At 41.9% G+C, this 18,020-nt stretch overlaps 1 protein-coding gene across 16 annotated transcripts in view; it reads left to right on the forward strand.

The window, feature by feature from the left end:
* The window catches only part of AGAP1 (ArfGAP with GTPase domain, ankyrin repeat and PH domain 1), a 558,771-nt gene that overhangs the window by 365,777 nt on the left and 174,974 nt on the right, over window positions 1-18,020 (forward strand). For all 16 annotated transcript variants that reach the window (XM_070269557.1, XM_070269555.1, XM_070269554.1 and 13 more), the window contains one exon: window positions 6,828-6,996. In XM_070269557.1, the coding sequence (XP_070125658.1) occupies window positions 6,828-6,996 (169 nt within the window). The remainder of the gene's footprint in view (window positions 1-6,827; window positions 6,997-18,020) is intronic.

Below are 18,020 nucleotides of genomic sequence, written 5' to 3' on the forward strand. Positions count from 1 at the left end.
GAGAGGGGAAAATTGTCTTCTTTCAGTGATGTGATCTGAAAGAAAGTGGCCAGAAGGTTTTTTCATAGTTTTATGAAATATTGTATCTTTTTAGTCACTTTCCTCTGTGCCTGTGACTGTGTATGAGGCTATTGTTTATGATTCTTAAGAGTGGGACTTGAGCATTCGCGTGGTCTCTTTGAACGGGCGATATGATGTATGTCTTTATAGATTCGTTTCCTTTGAAAATATTAAACGGAGTTTGGGAAAAGCAGTACATCTGACAATGGCTTCTCTTACATACTTTTTTGAGCCCAGAAGTAACGGTTTTTAAAAATAGAACTTCTGCAGACTACTGCTTCCTTTTGAACCTGGACCTTCATGAAGTGTCGTGAAAACAGGGAATAATGAGTCATCCCTTTCCTCCAGGAGAAGACAGACAAGTCGGAAGAAACTTTCCAAAATCCTTGTTCTTCCCCCAGGCGTCTTCATAAAATCAGACTCACAGAGCCCTTGGCTGTTTCGTGAACATTCAGCTAGACTAGAGGTTCTCAAACCTTTTGTCCTCCGGAACCCCTTTACTTTCTTTAAAATCATTGAGGAACTCGAAAGAACTTTTGTGTCTGTGGATTGTATCTATTGATATTTTAGCATGATAGAAATTAAAACTGAGAAATCTTTGAAATCTTCATATAATTCATTTAAAATAACAAACCACCCACTAGGTAATATTATTACAGGAATACCATTTTCATGAAAAATATATTTTCCAAAAGAAAATCACGGGAAGAGTAGTGTTATTTTGCTTTTTTTTTTTTCCCCCAAAGCTCTTGCATGTCTGGTTTAATGAAAGAGAGCTGTATTGTCATGTGCTTCTGCCTTCCCTCTGTTGTGATATGTTGTTTTGGTTAAAGTGTGTGAAGAAACTCTCACCTTAAAGAGATATTTAGTTGGAGGAAGGACGAGAATTCCAGCAGCCATTTCAGATCATTGTGGATGTTCTTGGGTGACGACACCAAAACTCAACGGGTGACTGTTTCTTAAATCTTAGGAATGCAGTGTGGAATCTGAAGCAATGTGAGATCACTAAGTTTTTCCTCCTCTGCTACGTTACAATCGAATGAATTGTCTTGCACTTTTCATGATCTTTTATCCCGGGGTGTGACACCATGCATCGGTCATTTAAAAAAATACTGTTTAACTGAGGTATGTAGATTTCCAGATGCTTTTCGTCATATAATCTTCAAAATCACATTCATTTGTATCACCATCAATCTTGTCAGAAAAGTCTGTAAGTGTTTGGAAGGTGTCAAGCTCATGGTGAGAGACACAAGTTTTCAAAATTCACCTTGTCGCTGGAAAGCCCAAATTTTATCATTGGCCATTAATACTGTCAGCCGTTTTCCTTGCCATGGTTATTTTGTTCGTTTTCAGGAAAATATCAGGCAAGTACATAAGACTGAATGACCATGGTTAGTATCTGACATAGTCATTCTTTCAGGTAAATATGTTGTCCCAGCGAAAATGTGGCTAGTTCAGCTTGCAACTCAAACAATTGCAGAAGTACTTTTTCGCAAAATCAACATCAGCCTTCGGGATGTGGCGGAAATGTCTTATGTCTGCTTTCCATGTCATCACCCAGAAAATTAAAAGACATGTCCTTAAGGGTTGAAATTTTTAAAAATCAGTAGGGTTTGGTTTTTTTTTTGGGGGGGGGCGTTATATTAAGAGCATTCTTAATTGAAACTGTTTTTGTTTGTTTTTATTTAGAGAGCATGGCAATGAATAATATAATGACTCCTAGTACAGTTTGTTGCCATGCCTTGACTACAAAGCCAGCAGTGTTACCCACTCTCCCATTTGCACCATCAAAGTGAATTCCAACACAGTGAAAAAGGCAGACAGTGTTTCGGAATTGTTTTAATATAGTTTTGAATTTGTGAACCCCTGATAGGGTGTCAAGGACCACACTTTGAAGATTGCTAGGCCAGATGATACAAAGAGGAAAAACCCAATTAGATTGCCTGTGGCAGAAAGGCCAAAGCAGATATCAGTATGTCCTAACACTTGTCTAACTTAGACAAAATATTGCATATTAATATAAAATATTAAATTTCTCAACATTTAGGTACAGTTAGAAACCAGAACTTACTGGGAAAACCTAATTGGAACAAAGATTTCTGTTATTTTTTCCATCACTGAATTATGGAAATGAGGAGTCTTATTACTTTTTTAAAGTATGTGTGAGTGAAATTGGAGTGATGTGGAGTACAGTATCTATACTGGAAGAGAGTAGAGTTGGAAACATGGGTTTTATTCTGTTGACCTAATTTCGAAATGCCAATGGTATCATTTATGCATTTCAGCTTAGCTTTAAGATCTTGTTAACTGCTTTTAGTGCCCACACATCAAGCAAACCATCTCTCACCAGACAGCCAAAGGTAACGGCCGGATGGGAGGCAGTGAGAATCAATATACTAAGAGTATTTTTAGGAACTCTTGATGGATTGCTGTATTTTGAGCTTAACTTCAAGTGCCAAATGCCCCAGAGCTGACTAAGATGAACTCACCATTTACTGAGGACTGTACCGGCCGTCACGCACATCCAGGGCTCTGGGATCGCCAGGACAAGACGTACCCTCCTTTGCCTTTGCAGTTCTGTGGGTTTTTTTAGTAGCCTCATACAGTATTTTGAGGAAGACCTTATACCACTCTCCTTGCCAGAGCACAGGGTCACCTGGTTGATGACCTCCTCGTCCTGGTACTGTGCAACTGTGAGATTTTGGGACAACATCATACAGCAGCGAATCAATTAATTCTCCCTATCAGGAGGGACCTAGTATGCCAAGGCACTAATGACTCGGTGGCCCTCTCCGAGGGCAGCCCCACAGAAGGTGGGAGCCCCGTTAAGCTGTGCTTCTGTCAGCAAGCTGAAAGCTGTGGGTCTCTGACATGGCTCTCAATTGCTAGCAGGTTTCTCTCATTGCACCTCATTTGCATCTGGGACATCAATTAGCATGTTTGTTGAGGCTAATTGAATGAAACTCAATCATAGCTCTTAATTGCTTGACTATGTGAAAAGAAATCACATTAATGCAGCTAATTAAGTGTACAGCAATAGATGCAACATAATTAGGAGCGAAATGTAAAAAACAAGGGATGGCAAAGGTGCGGGAGCGGGCTTGCAGGGGGACGCCATGCACAGTTACGGAGGTAGCGACACGTTCGGGAGCGGGTCCCTTTGCTCCGGCGCCTGCTTGGAAAAAATAATCTGCACGATGAGCATGGACAACTTGAGAAGAAAAATGCAAATAGGTTTGCAATTACTACTTTTTCAAGCTGTTGAGGGGCAGGAGATGGCACCTCTGGGGGGCCTGGCTCTTGAGTGGGCCCCAGGGACTTGTTAAGTGCTGTTTAAAAGTACTTGGCTTTGAATTACCCTCATGCCTTGTTAAAGGGTTTTTTCCCCTTTTATCTTCGATCAGCATTTTCTGCAAAGAACGCAGAGAAGGGTACTATGTGTAACATTTGCATATCAAAATCAAGCTTGCTGTCTGTTTCACCCAGCGAGAGCCCTACCTCAGACCCATCGGGTGCACATCCCACTTCTGAGGAGGCGACATTGTTTAGTGGTTGTCGCTTTAATTCCGCAAGTACCAAGCTGGGGAGCGATGAAAAGGATGAGTTCTTGCAACAACAGAAAACTCAATCTCGTTTCTCTTGGGAGAAGCCAGAAGCCCCAGACTCACGGGTCTGCATTCCACCTGTTTCTGAGCCACAAAGTCCAAGGGCTTTTATAGATTAAGCAATGCGTGTCGTAAAGTTTGTAAGACTCGTGGTGGCTTGAAATATAAGAATTGCCAAATTTATAGTCTGATTCTTCTTTTAGAATTAGCTCTTCTGAAGTTTCAGTGCCCAACTCAGGCAGGAAGACAGATCCCCGGGCCCATGCTGAGCCAAAGATAGATGTGTTCCCTTGACGCATTCAAATCCCGAGCAGACACTTGGTACGTTTCTGTAATAATTTTAAATAAAATATCCTGGTTATTGTATGTTAAAACATGCCTATTAGAAGAGCCCATGCTGAGGCTCAGTCACTATCTGATTAGCCTCATTTTAGAGCCCATAAGCAATAAATGCTCAATTACGTTCCTGTTATTGTATTTTAATTTGTTAAGAATTGGCATTAAAGAAGAAAGTTATGGCAAGTTGATATTTTTAAAGGAGTAACTATGCAAGAGGGAATTCATTATTTACAAGCCTCAACTTTGGTTTTGAAACTTGGGTTTTGCTTATTTTGGGTGGACATTAATGGAAATAAATTACAGATGCTTAAGAACGACCTTTGTTTTTTTTAATGACCTTGACCGTTAGCCCTACACTAACCAAAGGACACTTCCTTCTTTGATGTTCACCATCCTCATGATGAGCTTGCTCACGAGACGTTCTTGCTTTCTTCCAGGCTGCCTTATCCTTCAGTTTAACTTAACGACAATAACTTTCTCTCCATCTTTGGTCCGCATCCTTTCAAAGTCACAGCTTTTCTCATGGTCAGTTGTATTTGGCGGGGTTTTCCGAGCATCTTGACTTCCATGTGGAGTCTTCAGTCTGTTCCCAGCCGGATACAGCCCGTCCCTTCCCCAAACCCGCAACTCTCCTCCAAGATGGCCAACCCCAGCCAGCCTGCCCTGCGCGCGCCAGGACCTCCCTCCCTGAGCTGCCCTGGGAGATCAGATGCACAGCTGGACCAGCCCGGGGTGGCTCCGTGCCTCTGCTGCCGGCTTCCGTGGCTGACAGCAGATGTGTGGGTGCAGGTATTTCTCTCTGGATGGTTTATCATCTGCTGAGGAAGGCCCAGCCTCGCCCCTCCCTCTGAAGAGCTGGTCTGAATTTGCCCCCACTGTGATGCAGCTTCTGATCTGATCTCCATTTGTCTTCTGTCCCGCGTTCCTCCTCGTTCTAGCCTCGGCTTTTTGAGGTTTTGTTCTGCACCAGGAATTGGTCATTTGAGGTCACTCCTGGGTGCTTGCCGAACCTTCTAGAGTTCTGTCGTCTCCACCAGAACGTCTCTCCCACCATGGCCGTGACCTCACATTATGTTGTTTCTCTTCCTGCCCTTCCTCCTCTGTTGAGAATTCCTCCACCCTCTTTCCTGAGTCTGAGTTGGCTCCCAAATGGCCCCGCCTCTAATTGCCTGGATTGTGAGGTGAAGTCTCTGCTCTTGATACTCAAGGCTGGCCCTCCCTCCTACAGATGGCGAAGAGAATGGCAGCTCTCTCATGCTCTCTGTCCTGAGGACCCACGTTTGCGTTCCTGCCCCTGTATTGGAATCTTGTACTTTTGGTTCCTTTCTGTATCATTTCTTCAATTGGCAAGCTGCCTGCTCATTGACAAACCAATGACTGCTTCTCAACCCCTTCACCAGCTGGCATTGTCCTGAAAGTGCCTGTTTCCCAGAAGCCACTGGGATCCTTCTCTTGGCTTCCATGCCACTCTCTGGGCCCCTCGAAGCTTCCTCTGTATACTGTGGCCAACTTTCCTCGTCCTACAGGCAGGGGCTCCATCCCTTGCACTTTGCTTCTAGAACTTTCTCTAGTTCTCTCTCTGCATCAGTTGACTCTGTTAGTTGGCAGTTACAAGCAAACGGCTCACTTTTCCAACCTCCCTGAGTCCCTTGCAGCCCACACCCTGGTTTGTTTGGCAGTTCTTCTAAAATTACGTTGACCTGAACTTCATTGCTTATACTAAATACAAATTTATTGGTTTTTCCCTTTATATTCCAAAAGGAATCCAACAAGATTCTGCCAAAGAAGGAATCTGTTTATTTCATTTCCTGCTTAGTCTTAAAACACTTGAAATGCTTTATACCTAAGAGCAATGTAGAATATATCCTTTCTTAATGTGCACTGTTGATTTAATAATATGTCTACGGAGACAAGGAGATTCATTGACCAGAAAGTGCATGAAAGGGTCGTAACTCCTAATTTGCCAACCGGCCCCTCCCCCTGGCTCTCGGTTGTCCTCTCCCCTTTCCCCACCCATCAGCCAATTATTAGGTATTCTTTTGCTTCTCACTGATTTGTTGAGTGACTGCGCCAAGAATTTCACCATCTATCTAGGTGTCCCTATTGTTCCCTGATAACTGCGAGTCATTCGCCTCCAAAGCATAGAGAACAGCAAGATACTTCTTCCAAGTACAGTGTGCTACTTGGAGAAGCATACTTCTTGAGTACCAAATAATGTACTTCCCTCTTTTTTATCATCCGGCTGTTACACCTCCATCCATGACCTCCGTGTTGTTTCAGCACCATACCACTGACACCGCGGACATCTTCCTGGTCCTGAATAAAATGCTTGACTTTTTATGTAGAGTTTCCTCCTGAGTTCCCACCAGACAGCTTCAGTGTTATCTACATGTTTAATGGTATTGCCATCTGAGACAGCAAGGTTTTACAAAACAGTTTCTATTCCATGAAATTTTACCTACAACTTATAGGAAGAGCCAGGTTCCTAAGCTGCCATCTAATTAGCAGCAGGTCAAAAAATATGATTTCATGTGCATACTTATTTCTTCAGCTGGTTTCTAATCCCCCTTAATGGAAGCATCTGCTGTGTCACCTTGTATTTCCAGGGCCTGGGTTAGTTCAGGACACAGAGGCAGAGCTCTGATTTCAATATAATGATGATGCCTTCAGTACTAGACAGATCAGAACCTCATTATTTTTAAAATGCTTGCCACAGTGGAAGGGTCATAGGATTACAATTCACGATGTCTAATAGAACCCCTTGTCCTAGATTGTAAAAGGCCTTCTTTTTAATCTCTCTTGGATGTTTAACATTTTGAACAGGATTACATGCAGAATGTTCATGGTAAAGAGATTGACCTTCTGAGAACCACTGTGAAAGTCCCAGGGAAGAGGCCACCCCGAGCCACGTCGGCCTGTGCGCCCATCTCCAGCCCTAAAACCAATGGCCTGTCCAAGGACATGAGCAGTTTACACATCTCACCAAATTCAGGTAAGCTTACAGCCGACACGCCTAAGAAATCAAGTATGGCGGCAGCGATGGAGGGTGCTGGCTGAGGACAGTGTTGAGCTCTTTTGGTTAAGTGGAGACCTTAGATTAAGGTTTAGAAGCCTCATCTCTTCTGTGGATGATCGTTTCCTCTACACCGGTGGGTTCCATGACTGCCAACAACAAATGGTGGCACTGAGTCACAGCTGCACAAACCAAACCTCTAGGTTTTCCCACGGCTGGTAGTTGAAAATAGATTTTTATATATGGTTGAGGATTTAAGGGCCTTGTAAAATACGTGAATTCATTGTTAAAGTATCAAGGATTAGTATCAACTAATTTGTAGTAACTCTGTGTATAGAAGTAGAAAAGCCATGTGGAGCAAGATTTAAAGGAAACCATCACACTTACAGAAAATTTACATTCTCTCAGTTTTATATTGTAGCTATTATGTTATTCTTTGACACAACTTTAGTTGTCTTTATTCTCTTTTGAAGGAGAATTGTTTTTCCTTCAGGATCAGAGAACGTTAGTGTTTTCTCAACGTTAGATGTGTCTAGGAATTCCTGACCTTGGTGTACAATTGTAAGCCGTTGAAAGTGTCATGGTTCATTTTTGTTGAAGAGTCTTGGCAAATGATTGTCCTCTGACTTTAATGTTCCCTTGGTTGCTTATCAGAGAAGGTGTTAAAAGCTGCTTGAATCTTCCCACTAACAAACTCAAACTCTTTCAACATGTGCAATCCCTTCATCAATTTTAGTTCTATTTTTCCAGGAAAAATTTCCTTTCTTGTCTCTAGCCTATGTCGAATCTTCTCAAAATAGATTTCTGTTCTGCAGTCATTTCTAGCATATGTGTCTGCTTCTTAAAGATGCTGCATTTTTCTCTTTCTGAAATGTTATATGCTTTTAAAGAGGGATGTGTTGACCCTGCAGATCTGTGGTGTAAATGACATTGGTTGGTGAAAGCGGGGTAATAAAAAGGAGAGAGAATTTGGGGTCCACCAGCCTGGGTTCTACTGTGTGGTTCTACTGTGTGGCGTTGGGCAGGTAACTCAATGATGCTTTACCAGGACACTGGCTGGTCTTGCCTCGCCTGCCTATGACACAGAGAGGTGATGGCAGGTGAGAGAACATGTGAAAGTGCTGCGAAACTCATAAAGTACGACATAAATGTCAGCTGTTGTTACTAATTAAAATAAAACTGGACTTTCTGCTAACAGACATCAATTCATTCCAGAAAGGTGATAAGTTTATTTTGCTGGCCTCTTAGGACCTGCTGACCTTTCTTCCTAGGCATACATGGTGTTTTCCTTTTCAGGATGGTGTGCTAATGTTGTGGGATGGGAAGGGAGAAAAGTGCCCAAGAAAAAAATGTGTCTATAGTAAATAAAAAGCTAATGCCTTCATTACTTTATTTATTCAAAAAGAATTTATTGCATACCTCTTCTGTGCCAGGAATTGTGTGTACTGTGAATACGGAGTCCCTGACCTTCAGAACTTATATATGAGGCAGTCACCTTATAACTGGCTAATTTTTCCACTTCCCCTTCTAACCCATCATGTCACATCTGTCCATTTATTTATGCAAGTCGGCGCACATATGGAGTTTCTGATGTGTACTAGACACAGTCCTGAGCTAAGGGAACACAGAAGAATAAGACATAATGCCACCCTCAGGGATCTCACCCTCTGGGAGGTGGAAAGGACACAAGCAGACTGGCAAATGCGGTGCGGTGCGGTGCGGCAGGCCATAGCAGGGGTACGTAAGGGGGCATGAAGGCCCAGTGCTGATGTGGTCGGCTCTACCCCAGGAGGTTGGGGAGGCTTCAGGGCGTGGGGGACTCTTGGGCTGGGTGTGAAGAAAGAATGGGAACTCACCAGGCACATAGGATGAGGGGAGAGTGCTGGATATGCAAGACTTGGAGTTTGAACTTCTTAATCTGGAGATGTGTGTTCTTTTGGTGCTCAACTGCCGCTTGTTGTCCTAAGGAAAGTGGAATGTTTGGTAACAAACAGAAAATTAAAAATGTCATATAAACCTGACTGTATCCCGTGGAGTAGGTATGTCATGGGCCTCGGCTCAGGGAGTGAGTTTTCCATGCCCAGCTTCGTTCTCTTTAAGACTCTTGCTATTGGGTGGATGGGAGGGCTCGGAGCATGGTTGAAATCCCTTTTCTCTGGTCACACCCTCACTTTACTGCAGCACGTCTTTTCCTGAGCCAGGTTAATCTCCGTACAGGGAGCCTGGCTGATTTTTTTGGATTGCAAGTAGGGACGTGAAAGTGGGGTATGATGTCCTCGGGAGCACAGTACCACTTCAGGGGAAGAAAGTGCCTCCTGGTCACGGCTGTGCTCGGGGATGTGGCAACCCTCGTCTCGGCATGCAAGTGACGTCATCGGCAGGTGTCCAGGAAGAGCATCCCTTCCTTCTGTTGTTCATAGAGCGCTCACGTGAAGAATTCCAACAGAGCAAATTCAATTTGAAGCAAACTGATGCTAGTTTTAACTGATGGACTTTTAGCTAAAAATCGGTATAAGTTATTTTAGAGCTTTTTGCTAAAGAATTTAACATGCTATTCTAGCCTTATCCTTCATTCTCGACTCGTTTGAAGTCTGCTGTTTTATTTTAGAGCTCTGGGTTAACTGCAGACATTTGTTTCTTTTTATGCTTCCTTTTCTCTTTGATTTTCCTTATTTCAATGTTACTGAATTAGATCAATGTTTTGTGCCTTGCTTTCTAGTAACTTTTGCATTCACATAGACCTGAAATATGTATGTACCAGAATCTTTGTGTATGACACTTGTTATTGTCTTAGAATAAATGTCCTTAAGTGAACTCTCTATAAGATTCTTGATACATATTTCCAAATTAATTTCTAGAAAGGTTTTTGTATAAAATACTCTTCCATTCATAAAGTGAGTGCCCATTTCACCCCCATACACTTGTTAGCATTGCTATTAATTATCATTTTTAGACTTTAAGCTAATCTGATAAGCAATAAAAATATCTCGTGTTTTATCTGAATTTCTTCAATTAGTAGTGAGGTTGAACATCTGATGATTACTGGTCATACATATTTCTTACGTTGTAATTGTTTAGATGTATCCTTTGCCCATTTTTGCACTAGATGTTTGTCTTTTTCTTATTGATATGTAAGAACTCTTTATATATTAAGGGTATTAAGACTTTATGATATATTTTGCAGCTATTTCCCCAGTTCATTATTTGCTTTTTAAATTCTGTGGTCTTGTTTACATATAGAGGTTTCCCCTGTTGAATATATAATCAAATCATGAGCATTATACTTCTGTGGTTTCTACTTTAGATAGTTAGAAAGCCCTTAATAATCCTGAAATCAAATCACAATTCATATATATATTTTTTTGAGTTTTACAATTTTATTATTGTTTTTCTCTTTTATAAAAAGTATTTGTAAATATTTAACCCCTAACCCACCTTTAATTTGTTTGGGTTGATTATATATGGTAGGAAATCTAATTAAACTTTTTCTTCAAATAGATTACTAACTGTTCTTTCTCTCTTTGTTAAGTTGTTTCCTTTCCCTGTCTATTCTATTTGTCACCTTTATTGTACAACTAACTCATTTTACCAAATAAGCTATGTTTCTGGGCCCAAGAACCTGTTCCATTGACCTGCTGACTCCACTTTGTCTTGTCCTCTGTGGGTTTACCACACTGTCTTAGATTTATGACTCAGTTTATATCTGGTAATATAACACAGCTTAATACTCTTTTATTTTATAGTTTTTTTGGCTATTGCTACCCATTTATTTTTTTCCAATAAACTTCAAAGTAACTTGAAACCTTCTCTTTTCCCCTAAAACTAATCCCATTGTGACTCTAATTGGCATTACTGTTATTTTTTTTTTTAACCTATCAGTTGTGGAGCAACTGACATCTTTACTATATTGAGTTTCTTACCACAGAACACAATTGTTTCCCAATTTATTCAAACTTAGTATCTGTCCCTCAGTAAAGTCTAACATTTTTTGTCATTTAGATCCTGTATGTGTCTTCTTAATCCACTCTGTTAGTTTATATTTTTTTGGTGAAATGTGAGACTGATCTTTTTTTTTGAGGGAGGGGATGTTGTCTATTACATCATCTATTGGCAAGAAATAAGAAAGCTCCTAATTCTTGCTTTTTTCATATCCAGCCATCTTACTGAATTCTTGTTAGTTGGAATACCTAGATGGATGTTTCTGTTGATTTTCTAGTATATGGTCATAATGCCTTCCATATTTCAAATATTGTAATGCCTAACTGTATGTCAGTGTTGACTTTTAGTTTTTACCAACCAATTTAATGATTCAGATACTTCATTGCTTTGCCTCCTGTACCATTCACTTAGCATCGTTATTGAGTCTGCTGTATGCCCAGCCCTGATGAGTGCTTTGGAGATTTGGGGGCAATACAAGACCCTCCCTCCAGGGACCTTACACTCCAGGGGCGGTGGAGGAGTCAGAAGATAAACAAACACAAATAAGACCATTGAAGTTGGTGGTCAATGCTAAGAAGACAAAGGGGGCAATTGGATGGAAAATTACTCATGGGAGGGGGGCTTATGTTATTTCTAGTATTGGGGAGTCGTTCGCCGGTATTGGAATGTTGACTGCATTTCACACATTAAAATGCGAGAAAAGTGATGATCTTAATGTCAAGCTTTGCCATGGCCTTGGGGAAGAGGGAGAAAAACACACTGTCAGAGTAGCTGCCTTGCATGCAGACAACTGAGCCGAGGTCTCACTTTTGGGCTCGCACGTTAACCAAAGCAGAAGAGCTGCAGTGAAAATGGGGCAGCTCCAAACTCCATCAGGTGGTTGTGGAGTGCAGGCATAGCAGGCACAGGGCGCTGAGGGTCTCATTCAAGAAGAGCTGGCCGGTGCGTTCCTTGCCACCGACACCACTGGGAGAGAAAGTAAGCAACGTGCCTGGGGAAGGCAGAGCTCCTGATGTGGATGCTGAGGCTTGAAGGGAAGGAGGCAGACTGGGAAGCTCTGACCGTAAGGGACATAAAGTGCACCAACCTGCCCACAAACCCCTGCACCGTCGGTCTAAAGTGAACCCACCAATCAGTATGTGCCACACACTTGCTCAAAGGCTGAGGAGAAAACCCGTCCTCTGCCTGATCAACCCACATGCTCTTACTCATAAATACGAATGCACAACCAAGACGTCTGTGGAAACCAATAGTAAAAATGTGGAGGACCAAGACAGACAAAAGGACAACTGATCCTAGAAGAAGGACAGTGATAACTTGGGGAAAGGGAATTTAAGAGGAAATTATGACTACTATTATCAGGAAGACGTAAGAGGTTAGGTGTTATATCCATAAAATGAAACCAATCAAAAATTCTCTGAAAAATCTAGGGATCGAGAGTTCTTGGAAATTAAAGAAAAAAGGTTGCAAAAATAAAAAGTTCAATGAATAGATTAAATACTGTAAAGAACATGGCTAAAGACACTGTTGATGATCAAAGATATAATAGAAGAAAATATGCCAGAGGGGACACTGGACATGCCACTATCTTCCCATTTGAAGAGTCAAGTACCAAGTTGAATGGGAGAGGAAGCTCTATAAACATAAATAAAATCCTAAAAAGCATCCCAGATAGGAGAAGTGAGAGGTTACCTACTGAGGGAGGGAACTCTGATGGACTGTGGACTTCTCAAGAGCAACTCCACCTGCTAAAAGACAGTGGAAGAATTTCCTCCTAAGGACAAATAATTTTTTTTTTTTGAGGAACATCAGCCCTGAGCTAACATCTGCTGCCAGTCCTCCTCTTTTTGCTGAGGAAGACTGGCCCTGAGCTAACATCCATGCCCATCTTCCTCTACTTTATATGTGGGACGCCTACCACAGCATGGCTTTTGCCAAGTGGTGCCACGTCTGCACCTGGGATCCGAACCAGCGAACCCTGGGCCACCGAGAAGTGGAACGTGCGAACTTAACTGCTGCACCACCGGGCTGGCCGCAGGACAAATAATTTTGAACCTAGAAGCCTATGCAGAGCCCAACTATTATCAATCAAATGTGAAGGTAGAAAACAAGACATTTTGAGATGACATTCAGGGATATAGAACATTTCCCTCTCAATAGCTTTTTGAAAAAATTACTTAGGCATCTACTCCAGCAAAAAAAAAAAAAGAAGAAAAAGAAAAAGAAAAATCCAAGTTATTTATTTTGTCAGGCCTGGTTAGATTCCCTCTTCTGCATCATATCTCCCCCTGCCTCCAAGGTCACTCATTCAGGATGCCCATGGCAAGTATCTGCCATATCTATGCCTTTGGCATGGAACCTGCCTTGCCATTCTAATGAAACCCATCAGAGGCCACATTTCAGAGAACCTACCCAACTATATCTTCAGATATACTTCCACAGAAGGCAGTCAAATGTCCAAAAGCACTTTCTGACATGAGTTTGGGGCCAGGCCGGTTTGGTAGAATTGGATGCACATATGACAGAATGCAGAGTTGTAGAGTTATTTGGACGTTTAAGTAGAGAGCAGGAAAACATAATGGCCAACAGCAGGGGCTTTGAAGTCAGAAATACTCAACTGAATCCCCCTCCGCCATCTTAGGACCTTGTGAGGGTCTGTCTCTAAACCTCAGCTTCCTCTTCTTTAAAATGGGAAAATGGTACCTCCCTCCATCCTTGTGAGGATAACACAGTAGTTGCCTTTCCAAAGCTCAACCCAGGGTGACTTTTCAGAATTGTACCAGGAATCCATCCTAATAGCTGTGCTTGTCACTAGTGAAGAAAAGGAGGGAAGAGGGGAGAGAAATTGTCTTCAAATTAATTTTTAAATGCCATGGCGTGTTTGTTTATATAGCCTTTGAGTAGACATGATGGGTGAGATTTGACATACCCATGCCCCCCCACACAAGCAGCATTGCCCCTGTGATGCAGCGACCCGGGTGGGCAGGAGATGTGCTCTTCCGGACGTCCCTGGATCTCCCTGGGGTGCCCTGCTCCAGTGTGCCCCATCCTCTCTTGATACCCGTGTTCTCATAACTCCTGATTGCGACATTTTGTTCCGAGATGACGCATGTCTTCTTGTCCCTCACGTGTGTCTTTGTTGGGTATTTGCAACTGTGGCTATGTTTTTATGCTAACAGATTGATTCGTGGACCTTTGTCCTGGGAAACCTTTTCCCCCACTTCTCCCCCCCTTCCCCTACCCCAGGCCCCCAGTGGTTTCAACATATTAAAGCCGTCGGGAGGGCGGAGGCCGATTTTCCAGGGATGGGGGCGGGGATCTCGATGTGTTTGGAGTATTGAACTGCCGTTGACATCTGAAGTCTCAACCATGCTGTTTTCCTCCACACTTCAGTAATCAGGACATCCAGCAAACCCATAAAAAACCAAACTAATAGCATGAATATTCAGTGACCTAGAATACTAATTATTGTCATGAATATTAATGCGATCGGACTTGCTTTTTCCTCTCCTCTTTCTCTCCCGTCCTCTTTCTCCCTCTCTCCCTCTCTCTTTTTTTCCACTTAGCCGGCTCTAAAGATGGGTCATAATGAGAGCATTTAAGAGGGAGCGCGCTCTCCTCCGTGACAGGGGCTGGGGTAATAAGGAGAGCTTGATTAACGCGGTGCACTTGGGGGAGAGATGAGAGGCTTCACGTGGGCCTGTTCGGGGGAGGCAATGAGACACCGGCAGCTCTGTTGCTGCTCCCGGAGATTAATGAGGCCTAAGAGTGCATTAGGAACAGTGACAAAGGTTTGATCTAATGGGCTCAGTCATTTTTCCTTTGAGTGACAGACGCACAGAAGTAATTGGCTGTGCAGAATGGGAGCTCATTGGCGGTACTTAAGGATACATTATCCCCGTTGTGTGGCCCGCAGAGGCTGTTTATCAAAACTGCTCACACTGCAGACGCCGAGTTGCTAAGCTGCTGTTACAGTGGTAATAGCTATTAAAAAAAAAAAACAACGCAACATCAAAACTAGATCCGTTGTTGTCTCATGGAAACAAAGTTTTTCTTTGTTTAGTTTCAAATGGTCTAGAAAACATTTTACTAACTCTGGAGTCTGTTCTGGGTCCTGAATGAGCTGTGCCCGTGCGCCTGCGTCCCCTCCCGGTTTGTCGAGTGGCACGCCGCTCATGAGAACCTCAGTCTGGCTTCTCACCCTGTTTCTGCCTTGGGCACCTGCTCGTATCCCACCCTTTGGACTTTGTTTATGACGTTAATCCTCGGATACATAAATTGGGTGCTTTTGCTAAACCCCTTTCTAGCAACTTGGTAGAACACTCGCAAACGAAAGCCTTATTGGCTTAACATTATTTTGCTAAAAATTAATCAAAAGATCAGTATCATGGGATATTTGCTTCCATAAACCAGGTTTTATTGGAGTAGGTTTTGATGACTATTTAATAATTCATTATTTTTAGGGGAAGAAATAAACATTTTGTGGGGTTTCTCTTAGACTAAAATTTCAGGAAGTCAGCTACATTGGAAATTAAAAGACACTGAAGTTATTATTTTTTTCTCTAAAAGAGTTACAGCATCTTCAGCTTTTATGAGAAATGCATCCTTATTGTTAGCTGTTTCTGTGTTTATACATTTCTCCCACTGAGGTTTAGGCAAATTTCTGTTATTGTTTCCATCATTAAATTGTTAACTCTTTGAGACATAGACCATTATTTCTCCTTCTTTGTTATCCTCTCCTAGTTTCCTGACCTAGCAATTATTTTTTCATTAAGTGAACATTACTGAGCATTGCCCATCATGTGAAATGTAAGTGATCAATATTGGCAATAAGTATTGTTTGGTTTCTTTCTGATAATAGTTCTTCCATTGTGGTATTCTCTGGTCAGCATGGTGGCGTCCAGTTCAAAAGTAAATCAGAATCATTTCTTCCAATTTAAGGAAACCTTCTTCAATTATTTGAACTCCAAATGGAGCATTCTTTTTTGTAAGAACTGACAAAAGCATCTTGATCTTTGATGATTTCCATTAAAAACGTAAGAAGGATGTTAGAGATACTGAGCTATACATTTCCATGGGAACAGATATCTCTATAAATAAATAAAAAATTGGTTTAGAAACGTTTTTTCCCCTCTCAAAAATATGTGTGTTTGGTGAAGAATAGTGTTTCAGCTGTTGACATGATGCTTTCAAGACCAAAATGGCCAGCATGGGAAGAGTATGGAAAGGGGAGGGCGCTGAGGCCATCTCTGCGGATTGTCCCAGCAGCCTTCTGGGAGGCAGCTGACCAAGGTCCTGGAACCCGGGTCTCGGGAAAGAGCCTTTCTGTGCTGGGGTCAAGTCTGTAATTGGCCTGCATGCTACATTCTTGTTCCCACGTTGACAGAGGAGGATTTTTCAAAGCGGTTGTGAGAGTTTGCCCTCTCCAAAGCTTGTGGCCCAGTGTTTTTTAGTTACCACTCCACAGGGAACGTCCGTCTTTCTAGGATATTTCTAGGGAATGGTAAAATCCGAAAGCATCCTGAGCCGGTGACAGGCAGCCCACCTTCACGTCGTCAGAGCCCTCAACCTGGGTGTGCTCTCACTCCTATGGGATTTCTCTACTCAGTTCTAAGAGATGATTTTATAAGCACTGGAAGGGAGAGAAAGAAGTCAGAGTAGGACTTCTGAGCCTGGAGCTGCGTGACCACCTTGGCTTCCTCCGTGAAACCTCCCTCAGAACAGTGCTGTCAAATCAACATGAATTTTGTGCAAAATACACCTATTGCATTTGTCATATAAAAGAGAAAGACTATTTTTAAATGGAACTATTAGAGCAAAAGCAGAAAGTGAACACTTGAATTAAGTTGTCAGGGGTATAATACCAAATAAGAAACTAGGGGATAAGATAGGGACATCTTAGAATTTATGTTTTATAAAACATTATTACTTGAGTGCTATAATCATATTTTCTTTCTTAAAGGAAAATCCTTAGTTTGATTCTCCTTTTGGGTAATATTGCCATACCTTCATTATCGCCACATTACATATAAACTTGTTCGTATAATTCATACCAAGAAATGGAGTGTCGCTAAGTAAGCATTGTGCAAATGAGCATAAGTAAGCGTTATGATGGCACTTGCCATAAACACCTCAGAATCTGTCATAGCAAGTGTTCCTTAAGCTGATAAAAATGGGCAAGAGGAGAAGTGCAGTGATGGATATTGTGCTGTAGCTGGAAAAAGCAGACTTTGTCTTTGGAATAAATATTTAAACTTATTTATAAATGTAATCACTAAAATGAGAACTTACCATCTGATGTGCTTAATATTTTCATCTTTACTGGTACCCAATACCAGATTATAGCCATCCCCAAGGTGGAGCAGTAACCCAGCGATGGGATGTGAGTGGGGTCTCTGGTTCTCTAGCTCGCCTTTCCCCATCTCGGGTTATGTCACTCATCCACTGTTTGCATCATGTCCTAAGCACATGATTTCTTTTCTTCCTCTCTTTCCTTTTATAAACTCTGACAACTTTAGCATAACTGATTGTCATCCTTTTGGAGTTTTGGAAGACTGAGAGTGGTAAGTGTGTCATTGAGCTGTCCCGGTGCTGAGCACTGCACTGGTCCAGGTAGTAGGGGTTCAAGAGAAATACCATCGAGTGAATGAGTGTTTGGGCTCATGCCAAGTCACGTTGACTATAACACCAAACCACAGACATGCGGCAAACAACATGAACAGTCTACACACAAAGAGACACCATCACGAGAGAAACACAAGGAAAATATTCAGACCTTTTAGATTTTAAAGAGAAAATTAGCAATAGTACCATTTTAAGCTTTTGCTAGATGATAAACTATAGAGAAATGGAAAACCCAGTCTTGGTGAGATTTATAACAATATCTGCAGAGGCTTTCCAGTCAACAAAGTGTTTTATGTAATTTGATCCTTTTATCAACCACATGGGGCATATTATCATCATCATTATTGTCACCATTTTATTATTGTTATTATTATTATATCCATTTTACAAATTATGGACTGATTGTTTTCAAGATGCCCAGGTTCTATCTTCTTTTAGCC

This window comes from Equus caballus, chromosome 6, assembly GCF_041296265.1.
Source record: "Equus caballus isolate H_3958 breed thoroughbred chromosome 6, TB-T2T, whole genome shotgun sequence".
NCBI classification, from domain to species: Eukaryota; Metazoa; Chordata; class Mammalia; order Perissodactyla; family Equidae; genus Equus; species Equus caballus.